This window comes from Hibiscus syriacus, unplaced genomic scaffold (assembly GCF_006381635.1).
Source record: "Hibiscus syriacus cultivar Baekdansim isolate YM2019G1 unplaced genomic scaffold, ASM638163v2 tig00111409_pilon, whole genome shotgun sequence".
Taxonomy (NCBI): domain Eukaryota; kingdom Viridiplantae; phylum Streptophyta; class Magnoliopsida; order Malvales; family Malvaceae; genus Hibiscus; species Hibiscus syriacus.
Genome location: NW_024063086.1, coordinates 2,945,950 through 2,961,753, shown reverse-complemented (window position 1 = coordinate 2,961,753; position 15,804 = coordinate 2,945,950). Strand labels below are relative to the sequence as shown.

The following is a 15,804-nucleotide window of genomic DNA, read 5'->3' as shown; positions in this document are numbered from 1 at the left end:
GTGACCAAACTGAGAAGAAAGATAGGGTTATTTACTATCTTATTAAGAAGTTCACTGAGTGTGAGGCTAGATACTCACCAATCGAAAAATTGTGATATGCTTTGGTATGGGTTACCCGAATGCTCAAGCAGTATATGTTATATCACACCGCTTGGCTTATATCCAGACTCGATCCTTTAAAGTATATGATGGGTGTACTGTAATATCTGGAAGATTAGCTCGTTGACAGATCTTGTTGTCAGAGTTTGATATCCAGTATGTAAGCCAAAAAGCGGTTAAAGGGAGCGCCATAACAGAATTTATTGCAAGTAGAGCTTCTGAAGAATATGAGTCACTGACCTTTGATTTCCCAGACAAAGATCTAATGGCTATTTTAGTGGAAGAAATAGTTACGTCCATAGTAAACATTGGAAGCTGAACTTTGATGGTGCTTCAAATGCCTTGGGGCACGGGATTGGGGCAATCTTGGTCTCACCAAATGGATAGCATTATCTTTTCACTAGTCGGATCAATTTTGATTGCACAAACAACATGACTGAGTATGAGGCTTGTGTTCTGGATCTTAGAGTTACCATCGAACGTAAGGTAAAAATGCTCAAGGTATATGGGGATTCATCTCTGGTAATTTACCAACTCAGGGGAGAATGGGAGACAAAAGATCCCAAGCTTTTAGAATACCGTAAATTGGTCATGGAACTTATCGAAGAAATTGAAGAAATAACCTTCAATTACCTCCCTAGAGAAGAGAATCAAATGACAGATGCCGTAGCCTCTTTGGTAGCAACATTCAAGGTAGGCGAGCACTCGAATATGATACCCATTGAAATGTATACTTATGAGTATCCATCCCATTGCTTTAACATTGAAGAAGAAGAAGATGGAAATCTATGGATTATGGTATCTTGCAATATATCAGATATCAGAGTTATCCAGAACAGGTGACCGAGAATGACAAGAGAACTATCAGAAGAATGGCCTCAGGGTATATGCTCGATGGTGAGATCCTATACAAGAAAAGCTTGGATCAGGTACTTTTGAGGTGTGTGGACACCAAAAAAGCTAAAACAATTCTTGAAGAAATGCATGAAGTAGTAAGTGGTACCCATACCAATGGATATGCAATGGCTAGACAAATAATGAGATTTGGGTATAATTGGTCAACAATGGAAACTAACTGTATCAATTATGCCCGAAAATGTCACAAATATCATATCTATAGAGACATGATACATACCCCTCCTCATCCATTATACGTGATTACAACTCCGTGGCCATTCTCTATGTGGGGCATAGATGTTATTAGACAAATTTCACCCAAGGCTTTAAATGGTCACCGCTTCATTTTGGTAGCAATAGACTACTTTACCAAATGGATAGAAACGACTTCATATACAAATGTCACTAAGTCAATAGTCTGTAAATTCTTAAAAAAGGAAATCATCTGTCGATATGGCTTATCAGAGAGGATTATCTCCGACAATGCATTGAATCTAAAAAATAAGATGATGAACTCAGTCAGTGAGTAGTTCAAAACAAAACATCATAATTCCACCACTTATCGTCCGAATATGAATGGGAAAGTAGAGGCGGCTAATAAGAACATCAAGAGGCTTATAGAGAAGATGACTGAGACTTATACGGATTGGCATGAGAAATTGTCATTTGCTATGTTGGCTTATCGAACTTCAGTGCAGACATCGACTGGGGCAACTCCGTTTTCTTTAGCCTATGGGATAGAAGCTATCCTACCCATTGAGTTAGAAATTCCCTTACTTCGAGTTTTGTCATAGGTAAAGCTAGATGAGGCAGAATGAGTACAAGTCAGATATGACCAATTGAATTTGATTGAAGAAAAGAGATTGAAAGCTATTTGTCATGGTCAGATGTACCAGAAGCGCATGATACGAGCACACGATAAGAAAGTTCACATCCGAGAGTTCCACGAAGGAGATGGATGGGCCAGAATTACTCTACACAGTGAACTCCGATATGGTTAAGTGATATTTTGCCTGAAAAAAAGAAAAAGAAAAAAGAGATAGAAAAAAATGAAGAAAAGAAAAATAAATAAATAAATAAATAAATAAATAAATAAAAGGAGGGTTTAATATAAAAAAATGAAAATGGAGTCTTGAAACCAAAGGAGATCTCAAGTTGAAAACCCGCAAGGGCAGCTTGAGTGTCATTCAAATTCAGGATTCATGCATGGTGGAGGTCCTGGATTCATGCAAGTGGTGATCAGTGTTAGGACTAAAGATTAAAGAGTCTCGATTATAACAATAAGGAAAGAAATTGAATGCATATAAGACTCAATACTGGTTGATGACATCCAACATCTGGAGATTTGGTAGTCTAGAAGGAACTTCACACCCTTACGCATTGTTACGGCTCTCGAGATTCTTTTAACAGAAGCTACACTTGAGTCAATCTGCGGCATGCCAGTTCAAAGGCATTTGTATTATTATTGATATCTGAAGATGTATACTTTATTTTCTTCTATTTTCTTTTCCAGTTAAAAGTTTGTCATGTAGTTACTCAAAAACTTTTTACGTTTATATAAATAAAAAGAGGTATTTTCTTGTTAACTCCCTTTTTGTAACACCCATATCTCGTATACCTTTTCTTGTATGAGATATGGATGTTACCTCACTTTTAAAACAGTCCGTCTTTTGAAAACCCTTAAAAATCTTGTTTCAAAATTTAACTTAAAACGTTTCAACACCGTCATAAAATGTTCATCGAAATATACTACCACAAATTTTCACTTTATATACATTCCAGAGCATTTTTCTTTAAATTTGATTACATGTCATTAATGGTTCAAAATAAACATGATTGTCTTACCATTACTGATGAGAGTCAACCTTAACAGATGATACCCGCTATTACTGTTGCACTCCTTACTTAGTTTATCTCCACTTTTACCTACGTGTGGAAACAACACCCGTTAAGTATTTACTTAGTGAGATATAAAATTATAAAGTAACCTTTGTGTACACATAATTATTGTTTTTTATATTTAGTTCATACTAAATTGTGTATTCTTTAAGGATTCTATGATCCTCCTTATTTAAACCGTATTCCATTTACAATTATCTTAAGTATTTTAGTATGCCTAGCATACTTATCTTCCTTTATATTTTTCTTCTCCATTTATCTCTTTAGTCATTATTTTTTATTTTCATTGATAGTATCCCTTCATGCTTATAATGCACCATTAAGCCATTTCCATTTTGGCAAACTATCATGCCTTTTATACACTATTATACATCTCATTTATGGCATCCATTTATGTCTTTTATATATTCACTACAGTAAAATTATACATTTATGGCATTTTTTTGACCTAAAACGCCACAAAAAACGTTTGTGGCGATATAAAAAACTCCGCAAGAAGCACTGGGAAAAATAACGCCGCTAAAGTTCGCGACATTTGTCAACAAAAAACGCCACAATAGGTGAAGAGATATAGAGACATTTCTTGAATAAACGCAATAATAGGTGTTGCAATTTAGTGGCGTTTGTCCCACAAACATCGTAAAAAGTGTAGATATTTAACGGCGTTTTTTGGATACAAAAACTGCAAAATGTCTACATCTATAGCGACGTTTTTATAAAAGCCTCAAATGGTTAAGATATTTAGCGGCGTTTTTTGGATACAAACACTAAAAAAAGTCTATTATATAGCGGCGTTTTATATAAAAACGCCACAAAAAATTTATATATTTTGCGGCATTTTTTGTTACAAACACCACAAAAGGTTTGGTATATAGCGGCGTTTTTTGGATACAAACGCCACAAAATATCTAAATTATTTGTGGCTTTTTTATGTAAAATGCCGATATTGTTTTTGTTATTTAGCGGCATTTTTTACAAACGCCACTAAAGAACACATAATTGAAACAATTTAAATATTTTTTCGATTACCCCAAATCTATTTTGTTCAACCTGTTCCAGTATCCAACAAACATGACATCAATAACACCATACTATATTTCCATAACAACCAACATCAAATCCAATATAATAAATAAAAGTTTACATTAACGTAATATTAATTCAGTTAAACATTGTTCGATAACATTAACAAAACATATAACATAAACGAGACTAAGATGGTGGATTCTGAGGTTGCGTTTTTTGTAACATCTGCATCATAGCATCTAGTCGTTTTTCAAATTGTTGACATTTCTGCTCATATGCCGCTTCTCTTTGTACTGCCGCTGCTTCTCTCTGTGCTTCCGCTTCTTCTTTCTCTGCTTCCCTCGCTTCATTTTCGGCTTTCATGTTAGCCTTTTGTTGATCCATTTCAGCCAACTTTTGTTTTAAATAACTAACTTCTAATTGGGAAGAATGAGACTGTGATGACATGTACTGAGATGAACTGGATCCAAAATATTTGGTGGTAGTAACGAATGATCCTTGACAGCGCACCCGACCATATCTTTCAGGACCCAAAACGTCATTAATAGCTTGGTTTTCAATGTCATCCACATTAACAAGACCTTGACTCGAAGCCGTAGCTTGATACTCTGCCCTTTTCTCCCTCAATTTTTCCTAATAATAAAGTAAATAATTAATTCAAATAAAAATGTCATGCTACAGATATAAATAAAACATAATTCAAATCCTCTATCCAATAAACGTACCATAATTTCTGCAGCTTCAGCAGTCATAGAAGTGTTATCCTTCTTTGTATGTGCCATGTCGAAGAGTTTGATTCGGCCAACTTTAGAACCAGATGTATTTTCCTACAATGTACCACAATATAATTAGTTTGAGTTAGTAAGTACATGGAATACATATAACTATGTGAATAATCTATAATACCTCCTCATTAGCTATACAAGCAAAGCTCTTCGATCCAGCCGTGTGCGTAAACTTTTGTTGTTGCCTGCTAGCAACACCAACATGCTCTCTGTCCTACAATTTCAAACAACCACTTTTAATGATGATTTATAATTAGTTAAAATTATTTTTGAAAAATACATCATACATGTCCTATTTGTGAACTCCAAAATCTGACTGTATCTTCCCATTGGTACCTGAGCATTCCAGGTGGGATAGTTTGTAGATTCTCTTCAAGGTTGAGATCATTCTTGAAGTATTTTTTAAGGAGCTCTTGTGGTCTCTCCATCTCTTCCCTAACGCTTGCTTCACATAATCGTCAGAGACCTCTAAAGAAAATTTATCCTATACAGCAAATAAGTGTTCAACGTAAGTATAAATTAGTATTGAATTGTTATAGAGTATCTATTATAATGACATTATTACCTTAACAAAATCCAATGCCAGATTTTTGTTACTATTAGGCATTTCACGCCATGACTCATAATTGATTGATAAAAGATTAGCATTACATCCAACTATGCCTAGGTAACCGGATAGAAGACGTGCTTCTGGGATAATAGGTTGACCAACATCGTTTCTTGAAACTTTGACACAGTGCCCAGGAGGAAGTTGGTATAATTCCTTCAACGTTGTACGTCCTCTACTCTTGCGTGTTCAAGCATTTTCAACTATATAAGAAATTATTAAATGTAAGTTTTGAAAATGAACAAACTATTAAAAAAAGTTTCAAAGATTACCTTGAATTTCTACAAATTATTCGACAGTTATAGGAACTTCGGATGAGTCAACATCATTCGATTCATCATTAATGGTTTGTTCATGCTCTTCAAAATCTCAAACAATCCACAAATCACTTATTTTTCTCCTCGACATGATATCTGTAATAAACAAACAACATTTGTAATAAGAAAACAATTTAATTAATGAATATATTAAAAGCTAATATGTTAAAATTTATAACATTATAAATAAATAAATTACGATATAAAATCTTATGATATTCTTATGTAATGTCAGTTGTCATAAATATCTTCATCAACGTCCTCCCGAACCCATTAAAATTGTGTTGTATTAGTGATAGTTTCATCTAAGTTTTGTGCTACTAGAGGTAAACATTCTGATCTTGTTTCAATGTTATCTCTACTTCCATCCCTGATGTCTATCAAGTCTCTGGGAGTATTACGGAGCACAACATACCAACCGTCATCCATTGGATTGTGACAATAAAATACTTGCTTCACTTGAGAAGAAAATACATATGGTTCATCCATCAATCGTTGACCAGTTTGAATTAATCGAGAGAAATTCACCATTGTAAACCCGAATTTATCTCTTTTTATGCCTCGATTACTGTTTACATCAACCCAGACACACCGAAACAGCACAACCTTTCATTTTCCATAATAATCTAACTCAATAATGTACGTAAGAATTCCATAATAATCAACATCTCCCTCCTGTGGATTATTGTCCCTGACACTAGCATAAATGGTAGTTAAAGAAGTAACTACGATTCCACAATTTTGTGTCCTCCTTAATCTTTTACGAGATTTCATGTGGAACCTAAACCCATTAATGAGGAAGGCATTATATCTTTTAAATATTTTATTCGGACCTTGAGAAAGCCATTTAACATCTTCACTGACTTCTCTCCCACTTCAAACCTATTACACATGAATGTTGCATATATAAGGGTTGATTTTGATATAAAAAGCAAGACATATATTATTTATAAGTATGTTGAATGATTTAGTTGCTTACCGTCTGACATAACCATTCATGAAAAGTTTCTTTGAATAACTTATGTATCTCTCACTGATGTAATCTTTGGGTGCGTGCACGAGATCTCAAGACTTCTTTAAACTCACTATAAAGTATATTATGTTGTTAAAGAATGATAAATATAAAAGATTAAGAAATTTCATTAGTATTGGGTCCGAAAGACTTACGTGCAAAAGGGATCTATTGAATCAATATGGAAAAAACATATCGGTGTGTTTGTACCCAAGACATGTCATCTAATTGTGCAATTTCAACTTTCCCTAGTGGTTGACCATAACTTCCAAACAAATAATGTTCAGGTAAGTCATTAGTATCGAGCACATCATTTCTATTTGGTCTATTCTATCTTGTTTCAACATCTTCCAAATATCTAGAGCAAAATTTCATACATTCCTCTGCCAAATACCCTTCAGCAATTGATCCTTCCGGATAACGCTTATTACGACAGTAAGACTTCAACTTGCCCAAGAACCTATACAAAAAACAACGTACAATGTAAATATATTTAATTAAAAAGTATAATCAGTAGTCATTTGAAATGTATACTTCAATTAGCACCTCTCTATAGGGTACATCCATCGATAGAAAACTGGTCCACCAACTCTTGTTTTGCGAGGAAGATGAATTAGCAGATGCACCATAATTGTGAAGAATAAAGGCGAAAATATCTTCTCCAAGTTGCATAAAGTCAAGGCAGCTCGATCTTGTAGTTTATCAAGTTCTTCAATCATCAGAACTTTCCCACAGATGGCTTTCATTATATTGGAAAGTTCAATGATACAAGATGTCACCTTACTCGACATGCAACAACGTATAGCTACTGGCAGTAAATCTTGTATTAATATGTGATAATCATGTGACTTTAAAGAATAAAGTCTTCGATCTTTAACACTGACATATCGAGATATATTTGATGCATACACATCTGGGACTTTTATATCCTTCAACACCGTGCAAAACACTTTTTTCTTTCTTCAAAAGAGAAAAAGTAGAAGTCGACAAGAAATATTTTCCATTAGGATGTAATTGTGGATGAAGATCATGCCGAATTACCATGTCAACTAAGTCAAGTTGACTATTGAGATTATCTTTAGATTTTCTGCCATCATTCAGAATTGTCCCAATAATATTCTCACAAGCATTATTCTCAATATGCATTACATCAAGATTATGTCTCAAAATTTGATTCTTCCAATAAGGCAACTCGAAGAATATACTCTTCTTTTTCCATAAGTCTACCTCATTTGGATCATCCTCTTCATCAGACTCATCATCACTCTGTTGATCAACTTCAAGCTCTTTATTGACATGCTTTTCCTTTTTCTTTTATCATGTATTAGTTGGTTGATTCATCTTTCCATAAGTAAAATTTATATTTTTCAACATGGAGAATTTATCAGACCCGGTTGTTTGGTCAGGAGAATTTTGAAACTCTTCATCACCATCAAACATATTCTTTTGACATCTAAATCTATGATTATCAGGTAACCACCGACGATGTCCCATATAAGAGAACTTCTTCCCATTAAACAACCACTTCAAACATGTTTGTGCAGCACAACAAGGACAAGCATAACGACCATTGGTACTCTAACCAGATAAATTTGCATACGCATGAAAATCATTAATTGTCCATAATAAAGTCACGTCTAAATTAAAGTTCTCATTCTTAAACACATCATATGTTTCGACCCCTTCCCATAACTTTTTCAACTCTGCAATTAGCGGCTTCATGTAAATATCAATATCATTTCCGGGGCCTTTCTCGCCAGGGATTATCATGGATAAGATGAAAGATAATTGTTTCATGCAAATCCATTGAGGCAAATTGTATGGAACAAGTATAACAAGCCAAGTATTATAGGAAGTACTCATGATTTTGAATGGATTAAACCCATCAGTTGCAAGACCGAGCCTGACATTTCGAGGATCTCTCGCAAAACTTGGATACTTGTTTCAAATGACTTCCAAGCTAAAGAATCCACAGGATGCCGTAATAATCCATCATCGGTTCTACCATCATGATGCCGCCTCATAGACTCAGCAGTCTTGGAGCACATAAACAATCTTTGTAGCCTAGGAATGAGAGGAAAATATCGCATAATCTTTATCGGTTTCTTTTTTGATCGTGCTTGAGCTTCATCCTCAGTAACATTTTCTGTGTCCCTAGTCATCCATCGAGATTTTCCGCATACATGACAAGACTCCTGATTTTCTTGATCACCCCAATATAACATACAATCATTTGGACAACTATGAATTTTGTCATATCCAAGACCTAAATCTTTTATCATTTTCTTCACATCTTTGCATGATTGAGGGATTTTTTTCCAAAAGGATACACTTCTCCTAGTAACTCCAACAATTGCGTAAAAGAGTTACCAGTCCACCCTCCCAGGCATTTTAAGTGGAAAAGACGAATGCAGAAAGAAAGCTTTGAAAACTTTGATTCCTCATAAAGGTGTTCATTCATTTCATTCAACAACTTGTAAAACTTTACCGCTTCTCCATTTGGCTCTTCATCACATCCAATTCTTCCCATCTCAATGAAATCATTAACATCATTGTATCAATAATTTTCTGTAACATACTGCTGATGATTGTGCATATTAAATGCATCTCGTAACATCCCTTCCATGTTATCTTCTCTAACAGTTGGATGGTGAGAAGGAGCAGGATAAGTCGAATAACTCGTGGAAGCAGATCTATCTGATATAAACTCTCCATGAAATATCCATTTTCTATACCCCTGAACAAATCCAAAAACAACTAGATCCTCGTATACAACTTCATGAATGTGCCAATTAATGTTAACACACTTCTTACAAGGGCAAAGAATCATATTCTCTTGGCTTGCATTCACAAAAGCTAAATTTAGAAAGTTTTCGACTCCATTTCGATATTCGACGCTTACCCTTGAGAAATCCATCCAAATCTTATACATTTCGTATTTCTGAAGTTTCAATTTCAAATGTTAAATGCTAATATTATAGAGAAAGTTAGAACCTAAACATAAGCATTAAACTATCAGATTTAGTGCATAATAATATTTGCATAGTATAGAACTAATCACTCCTAAATTATAAAACTTTAAATTGATAAAATTTTATAGGAACAAGTGTATCTCTGTTATTTTATAAAAATTATAAGGGTGCATATATACAACTGCATAGTATAGAACTAATCACTTTCACAGATGTTTCATCGAAGTGAAGCATTTAGATCTAAACAAACTCATGTTTCACAATTTGTTTGTGACCAAGTTCATGACCTTTGTTCCATGTAAGAAAGGTTCAAGAAATAAAGAAAATCAAAAACCCAAAAGTAAAACGGAAACAACATTATGTTTGTTTCCTCACAAACGAGTTCCACAGAAAACCGAAGGACTCGAACCAAGCTATAGAGGCAAAAGAACCTGATAAGTAGAATGACAAGACTATAAATGTTTAGATTCAAATTTTATTATTAGACACTTCCTCATTAATATTTTGACACTTCCAATATCTGAAGAGATAACCTTAGAAATCTAAGAAATCTTATTTAAGATTACCTTAGAAAGAATAAATTATTTACACCAATAGCAATGCAAATTAAAAGTTTCTTTTTCTTACTCGGTAAATATAATTTTATTATTAGAATCATAGGCGCCTACACCTGAAGAGACTGCCTCCTTTAAAACCTCCCTAAGCTTAAGAAGAGAGTACACTCAATCAGGGAGAAAATAAGAATCAAAGCAACAGACCAGAATTACGAAACAGACAGAAACGCCAAACTGCTCGTGTAACACACAATAAAAAACTAACAACACTAAAAAAATGAACCATACAAAAACTAATCGCCATACCATTACCCGAACAAGCTAGATGATAAAAACAAACTTTCCCAATCCTGGATACAATTTGATCAATGTAGAAATAATGTGTAGCTATACTGTTTGTAATTAGTAACTATGATTTAGTTGTGCGTTGTTACTGGTTGGTTTCATGCAGTTATGGGTAGATGAGTAATCTCATTGTTTATGTATTCTCGAATTACCATCTAAAAATGAATACTCCCTGATCAATTGTTTATGTAGCAATAATGGGAATAATATAAGTAATCTCATTGGGACTAATCACTTATGGAGAAGCTGAGGAAAATACACAAAGCAAAGTAAAGCAAGTTTAACTCGGAAGAAGCTTAGAATGATGACACAACTATAGAGTTGATAGAAGTTGAGGACATGGGATTGGGGGACGAGTAGCATTAAGCTTTTTGGATCGTTGAAAGTGTTCAGTTATTTTCCTTTCGGTGGAACCAAAGTTACATTTTTTAAAGCCATATCTTTCTACATCCATGGGAGATTCTACAAAGGGGGTAGGTGACAAGCAGATTCCATGTATATGTTAGGCCAAAGATAACTAAAACAAATATACTAGAAAGAAACAGGACAATTTTTAAAGGTAAACAGGATAATATTTGGTGAAAAGAAAACTATAAGTGGAGATGGCTAATGGACATGTTCAGGTTTGGCTTCTTTCACACTAGTGCTACCCTGGTCAATTTTTGATGTTATGGAAAAATTCAACCGTTTCCGTATGCCTTATTCATTCAGGCTGGGTTTTTTCCCCTTTTGGATATTTTCTTGCTCAGATGTTTGGAGTCGGGTCTTTGATTTTAGGGTCAACTTGAGTTTGGGGAGGTAAGGAAAGAATAAGTGTTTTCAGATGGGTTCAAGTTCAGTCCATTCTGCCACCTCTACCTACAAGAACTAAATCAATCTCCAGTTTATACACAAAAACAATTTTAAAGGCATGATGCTAATACTAATTTTCCTTTCTAGAAGTATGCAACAGATCATAACTGGAAAGTAGGGTTTCCCCTTATTCATTTTAACAAAAAGACGATAAACAAAGTCCAAAATCAATCACAAATTTACAGATAAAGAATTGAAAAATAATTCAAAATACCAAACAATAATGTTTTATTTTATCACAGATTACATAATGTATAAATGGAAATTGTAATTTTTCACAGTTAGCCATTCCTATTATAAATTTTACGATACTCGTACTGTACTCAAATTCAACTCTACTTTTTGGATATATAAATGTCTTAGTTAATGTTGGCAATACAACCTTTGGCAGCATGACAATATGGAGACTGGGGAGCATGATATATAACAGACCCATCACATCTGGAATCAGATGCAAAAAAAATATCTTGCACATTTGTGTGTGCATTATGTGCGAGTCTACATGTCTATTTATATTTGAAGGCTTATCATTTCCTTTATAAAAGGTAGGATAAGTTACCAAACCTTTTGAATTGCAACTAAAGCTTCAGCTTGCCAACGACCTATGTCTGGCGCAAATCGGTAGCTAATAGCTCTTACCTGCAAAAAATCATATTGAACATCATTGCTTCCTGATTAGCCTCGTAAGAAAGGTAAAGCATAATGTACTGTCGAGACATTTTTTTCCCTTTGTATATGTCACAAGTGCAATATTAATGTCTGCTATTTGTGAAATTTCAAAGTCAAAGATAGAAATTTAATATGATGCCTTTCTTCAAATTCAACTATAACTTGTTCTGAGAATTAATAAATCTTACTTCAATCTCAAGCGTTAATTACTAGTTGTAACAAGGCAGTAACTATACTGAATTGCATTCAACTAATAATGCAGTCAAGACAAAAGCTAGTTTAGAGAAAGTGCTTACTTCTCTAATGAAGCTGGCAGCAGGGATGAGTCGATTCGTAGTCTTCCTGGTATTTCCGAATCTCTTGAAGAGCCCTACTTCCTGGTTTAAAACGATAAGGCTTCCTCGCTGTTCCTTGAGCTTCAAAAGAAAAAATAGAAAGTTCAGTATTTAATACAGCATGCATTTTGTTACCTATAGAGGGCTATCATGTCTGAGAAAAATAAAACCATTTTAGTAACAGACGGCGATAAAGTATTGGAGACGAACCTTCACCGAAGAAGAATGTGTGACTAACGGCGATAATGAAACGGGCTCACTGGAAAAGATGGCGAAGGCGGTCGATGGGTGGGTTTCGACTACTGTCAGATAATGGGAGAAAACTGCTTAATTGTATATCAGAGATTTGGGGGTGATAGGGTTCGCCGTTGAGAAGCAAAATGAAGCGGGAGCACCAAATTTGGGGTTTTGATCTAAGTTTTTTGCGTTTGTAAAAAAATGCCTCTATAGTGCTAATATATCGCGGCGCTACTGTCCAATTCTATAGCGACGTTTGTAGAAAAACGCCTCTATAGTGCAACTCTATCGCGTCGTTTACTTAAAAAATGCCACTAATGTGCAACTCTACAGCGTCGTTTGTTTGAAAACACCTCTATAGTGTAACTTTATCGCGGCGTTTTGCCGCTATAGTTCAACTCTATCACGGCGTTTATGTTTAAAAACGCCACTAACGTATGACTCTTTAGCGGCGTTTTGTTAAAAATGCCATTAACGTACATCTATGTTACGGCGTTTGTTTAAAAATGCCACTATATATATTACATATATTGCGGCGTTTGTATACAAATGCCGCTAAATTACTATTCGATATCGGCATTTGTTTGAAAATACCGCAAAAAGGTATATCAATAGCGGCGTTTTTGATACAAACGCCGATAATTACCTTTCTTTAGATAAGAGCAAATTTTTTTGCATATTTCATTTCTACTCTACATAAACCAAATTTACTATCATGTAGCTTGATCTAATTAGCAACAACCATACATTAAAATTAAATGTAATGTAGTTTGACATTGTTCGCTAGAATTTAGTCTAGGTTCTTTCGCTGTCAAGTACAAAAATATTGTTTAGTACAATTTAGTCTTCATTGCTCCTTCGTGGGGAAAGGAAGTAAAAAGTTGTTTTCCTTGTTTTACGAAGCATCGTTAACTTTTTCCTCCGTGTAAACTGTATATCGAGAAACTCTTCATCCATCTCACCAAATAAATCCCCTACCTCTGGTTCACCAAAAAGACTCCTTGCGGGTTTAGTGCTTCACCTGAAACAGATAACGACCTTCCACCTACAATATGAAACTTGATTGGAGGTGGCTTAGGAACTGAATCAAAAATTATAAAAAATTATAATAAAAGAGAGAAACATTTACTTGGAGTAACAGTTTAGGCAACGTCGTCTTCATCGAGGATAGATAATGCTTTTTGCAATTGAAGATTCTTTCAATGCCACATATTTCCCCATTTCGGTTCTAAACATCGAGTATTTATCCACTCCTCTATCATCGTTCTCAATAAGCTTCGAACATCCTACATGTGTACGATCTATGAAATTTGAGAGTACAAAATAAAAATATAGCGACGAAAAGATTCAGAGATTATTACCTTTATGTATGAGATCAGCCATGGAAGGGTATGGAGAAATAGGAGTTCCTTTCGGGTTATTATCGAGTTTCAACGGTAAGAACGAACCGACAGCCTCCCAACGATAATTTGATCCATCGTCAGAGCAAATACGCCACGTGGACATTCCGAAGATAATTTCTGACACTATATTTTTGTAAACTAGTTCTACTGTTTACTCCTGCTCAGAAAAGAAACATTCCCTCAAAACAAAATTCCCATTTAAAACTCATCCTCTTACATGCATATCTAACCCTTATTTTCAGAATACGTTAGCTTTCTGGGTTTTCTAACCCCATTTAAAACTCATCCTTTTACATGCACATCTAACCCCCATTTAAAGCTATAATTTTTCTCAAATACGTTAGCTTTATGGGTTTTCCCAATAAACCCTAAACCAACAAAAAATGAAAAAGTTTAGTTGTGAGAGAAGGGATCAAACCATGCAATTGTGTTATAGTTCGCCGCTGAGAGGACTGATTTGGTCACCGAGACAGACAGAAGACGACGTCGCTTGGAATCGTGTGAGGGTCATTGTTGTACCAAACAAATCCCTTTTAGGGAAGTAGAGTTCAAATGATTTTAGGGATTAGACAGGAGAAAAGGGTGAAGCATATATTTAACCTTTGGCGGTGTTTTAAAAAAAACCCGCCACTATAGTACATGTTTTTGCGGCGTTTTTATAATAAATGCCACTATTGATGAACCCTATTATGGCATTTATCTAAAAATACCACTATAAACATCCCTATTGCGTCATTTTTCCTAAAAACACCACTAAATTACTACTCTATTACGACGTTTGTTGGAAAAATACCACTATAAACAGCCCTATTACGATATTTATTGGAAAAATGCCATTATAAACAACCCTATTCCAGTATTTATGCTATAAGCGCCACTAAATTACTACTCTATTACGGTGTTTGTTTGGAAAATGCCATTATAAACAACCCTATTCTGGTGTTTATACTATAAACGCCGCTAAATTTCTACTCTATTATGGCGTTTGTTGGAAAAACGCCGCTAAAGTGTCTTTTTGTGGCATTTGGATTATAAACGCCGCTATATGTAAATATTTTGTGGGGTTTACTCTCCAAACGCCACTAAAAACGTCGCTACAGAACACTTTTGCTGTAGTGATTATTATTCATTTCATTTATGGCATCCTTTCATGCCTTTTATACATTGTTATACATCTAGTATTTTACCTAAAGATATTTAACCTTTCATCTAACTGGCATAATTGACACATTTCTGTCAAAAGCACAGTTAGACCTTTAATCTTTTACTTTATAATAATTTCTACTTTAATAATTGTTTATAATATCAATGAACTCTCTCTCAACTCATTATAACTCTATAGTTTATATTGGTAGTGCTAATATCATCATTTCTTAACCCTTACTATAATTTACGTGAGTTGCATACCCACTACCAATACGGAAATTCACCTACTTATTATGAACTTCTTATATCTGTACATATATTTCCCATAAGGAAATTCCTACAGTTAGTATGAATCTCTTAGTTTGTACACCTAGTACCCATACGGTCATTCCTAAACATATTATGAATTCCGTGTTATGCACACATAGTGCTTGTACGGTTATTCATCAACTTATGATGAATTCAGCAAATTTGCACACACAATGCCTGTACGGTTGTTCATCAACATATGATGAACTCCGTGATTTGCACACAAAGTGCCCAATACGGAAATTCATACACTTAGTATGAATTTCTTAACATTTTAGCACACAAAGTGCCCAATACGGAAATTCATACACTTAGTATGAATATCTTAACACTTTAGCAC

General features: G+C 34.5%; 1 protein-coding gene across 1 annotated transcript; it reads right to left on the bottom strand.

Moving 5' to 3' along the window:
• Positions 1 to 11,332: 11,332 nt before the first annotated feature.
• LOC120162847 lies at positions 11,333 to 14,112 on the bottom strand. The gene is made up of 5 exons (XM_039172915.1): positions 13,968 to 14,112; positions 12,580 to 12,671; positions 12,331 to 12,450; positions 11,930 to 12,004; positions 11,333 to 11,371 (listed from the first exon to the last, which is right to left on the bottom strand). Exons 1-5 carry the CDS (start codon positions 14,110 to 14,112, stop codon positions 11,333 to 11,335), a joined length of 471 nt encoding a protein of 156 aa, XP_039028846.1.
• Positions 14,113 to 15,804: the final 1,692 nt, after the last annotated feature.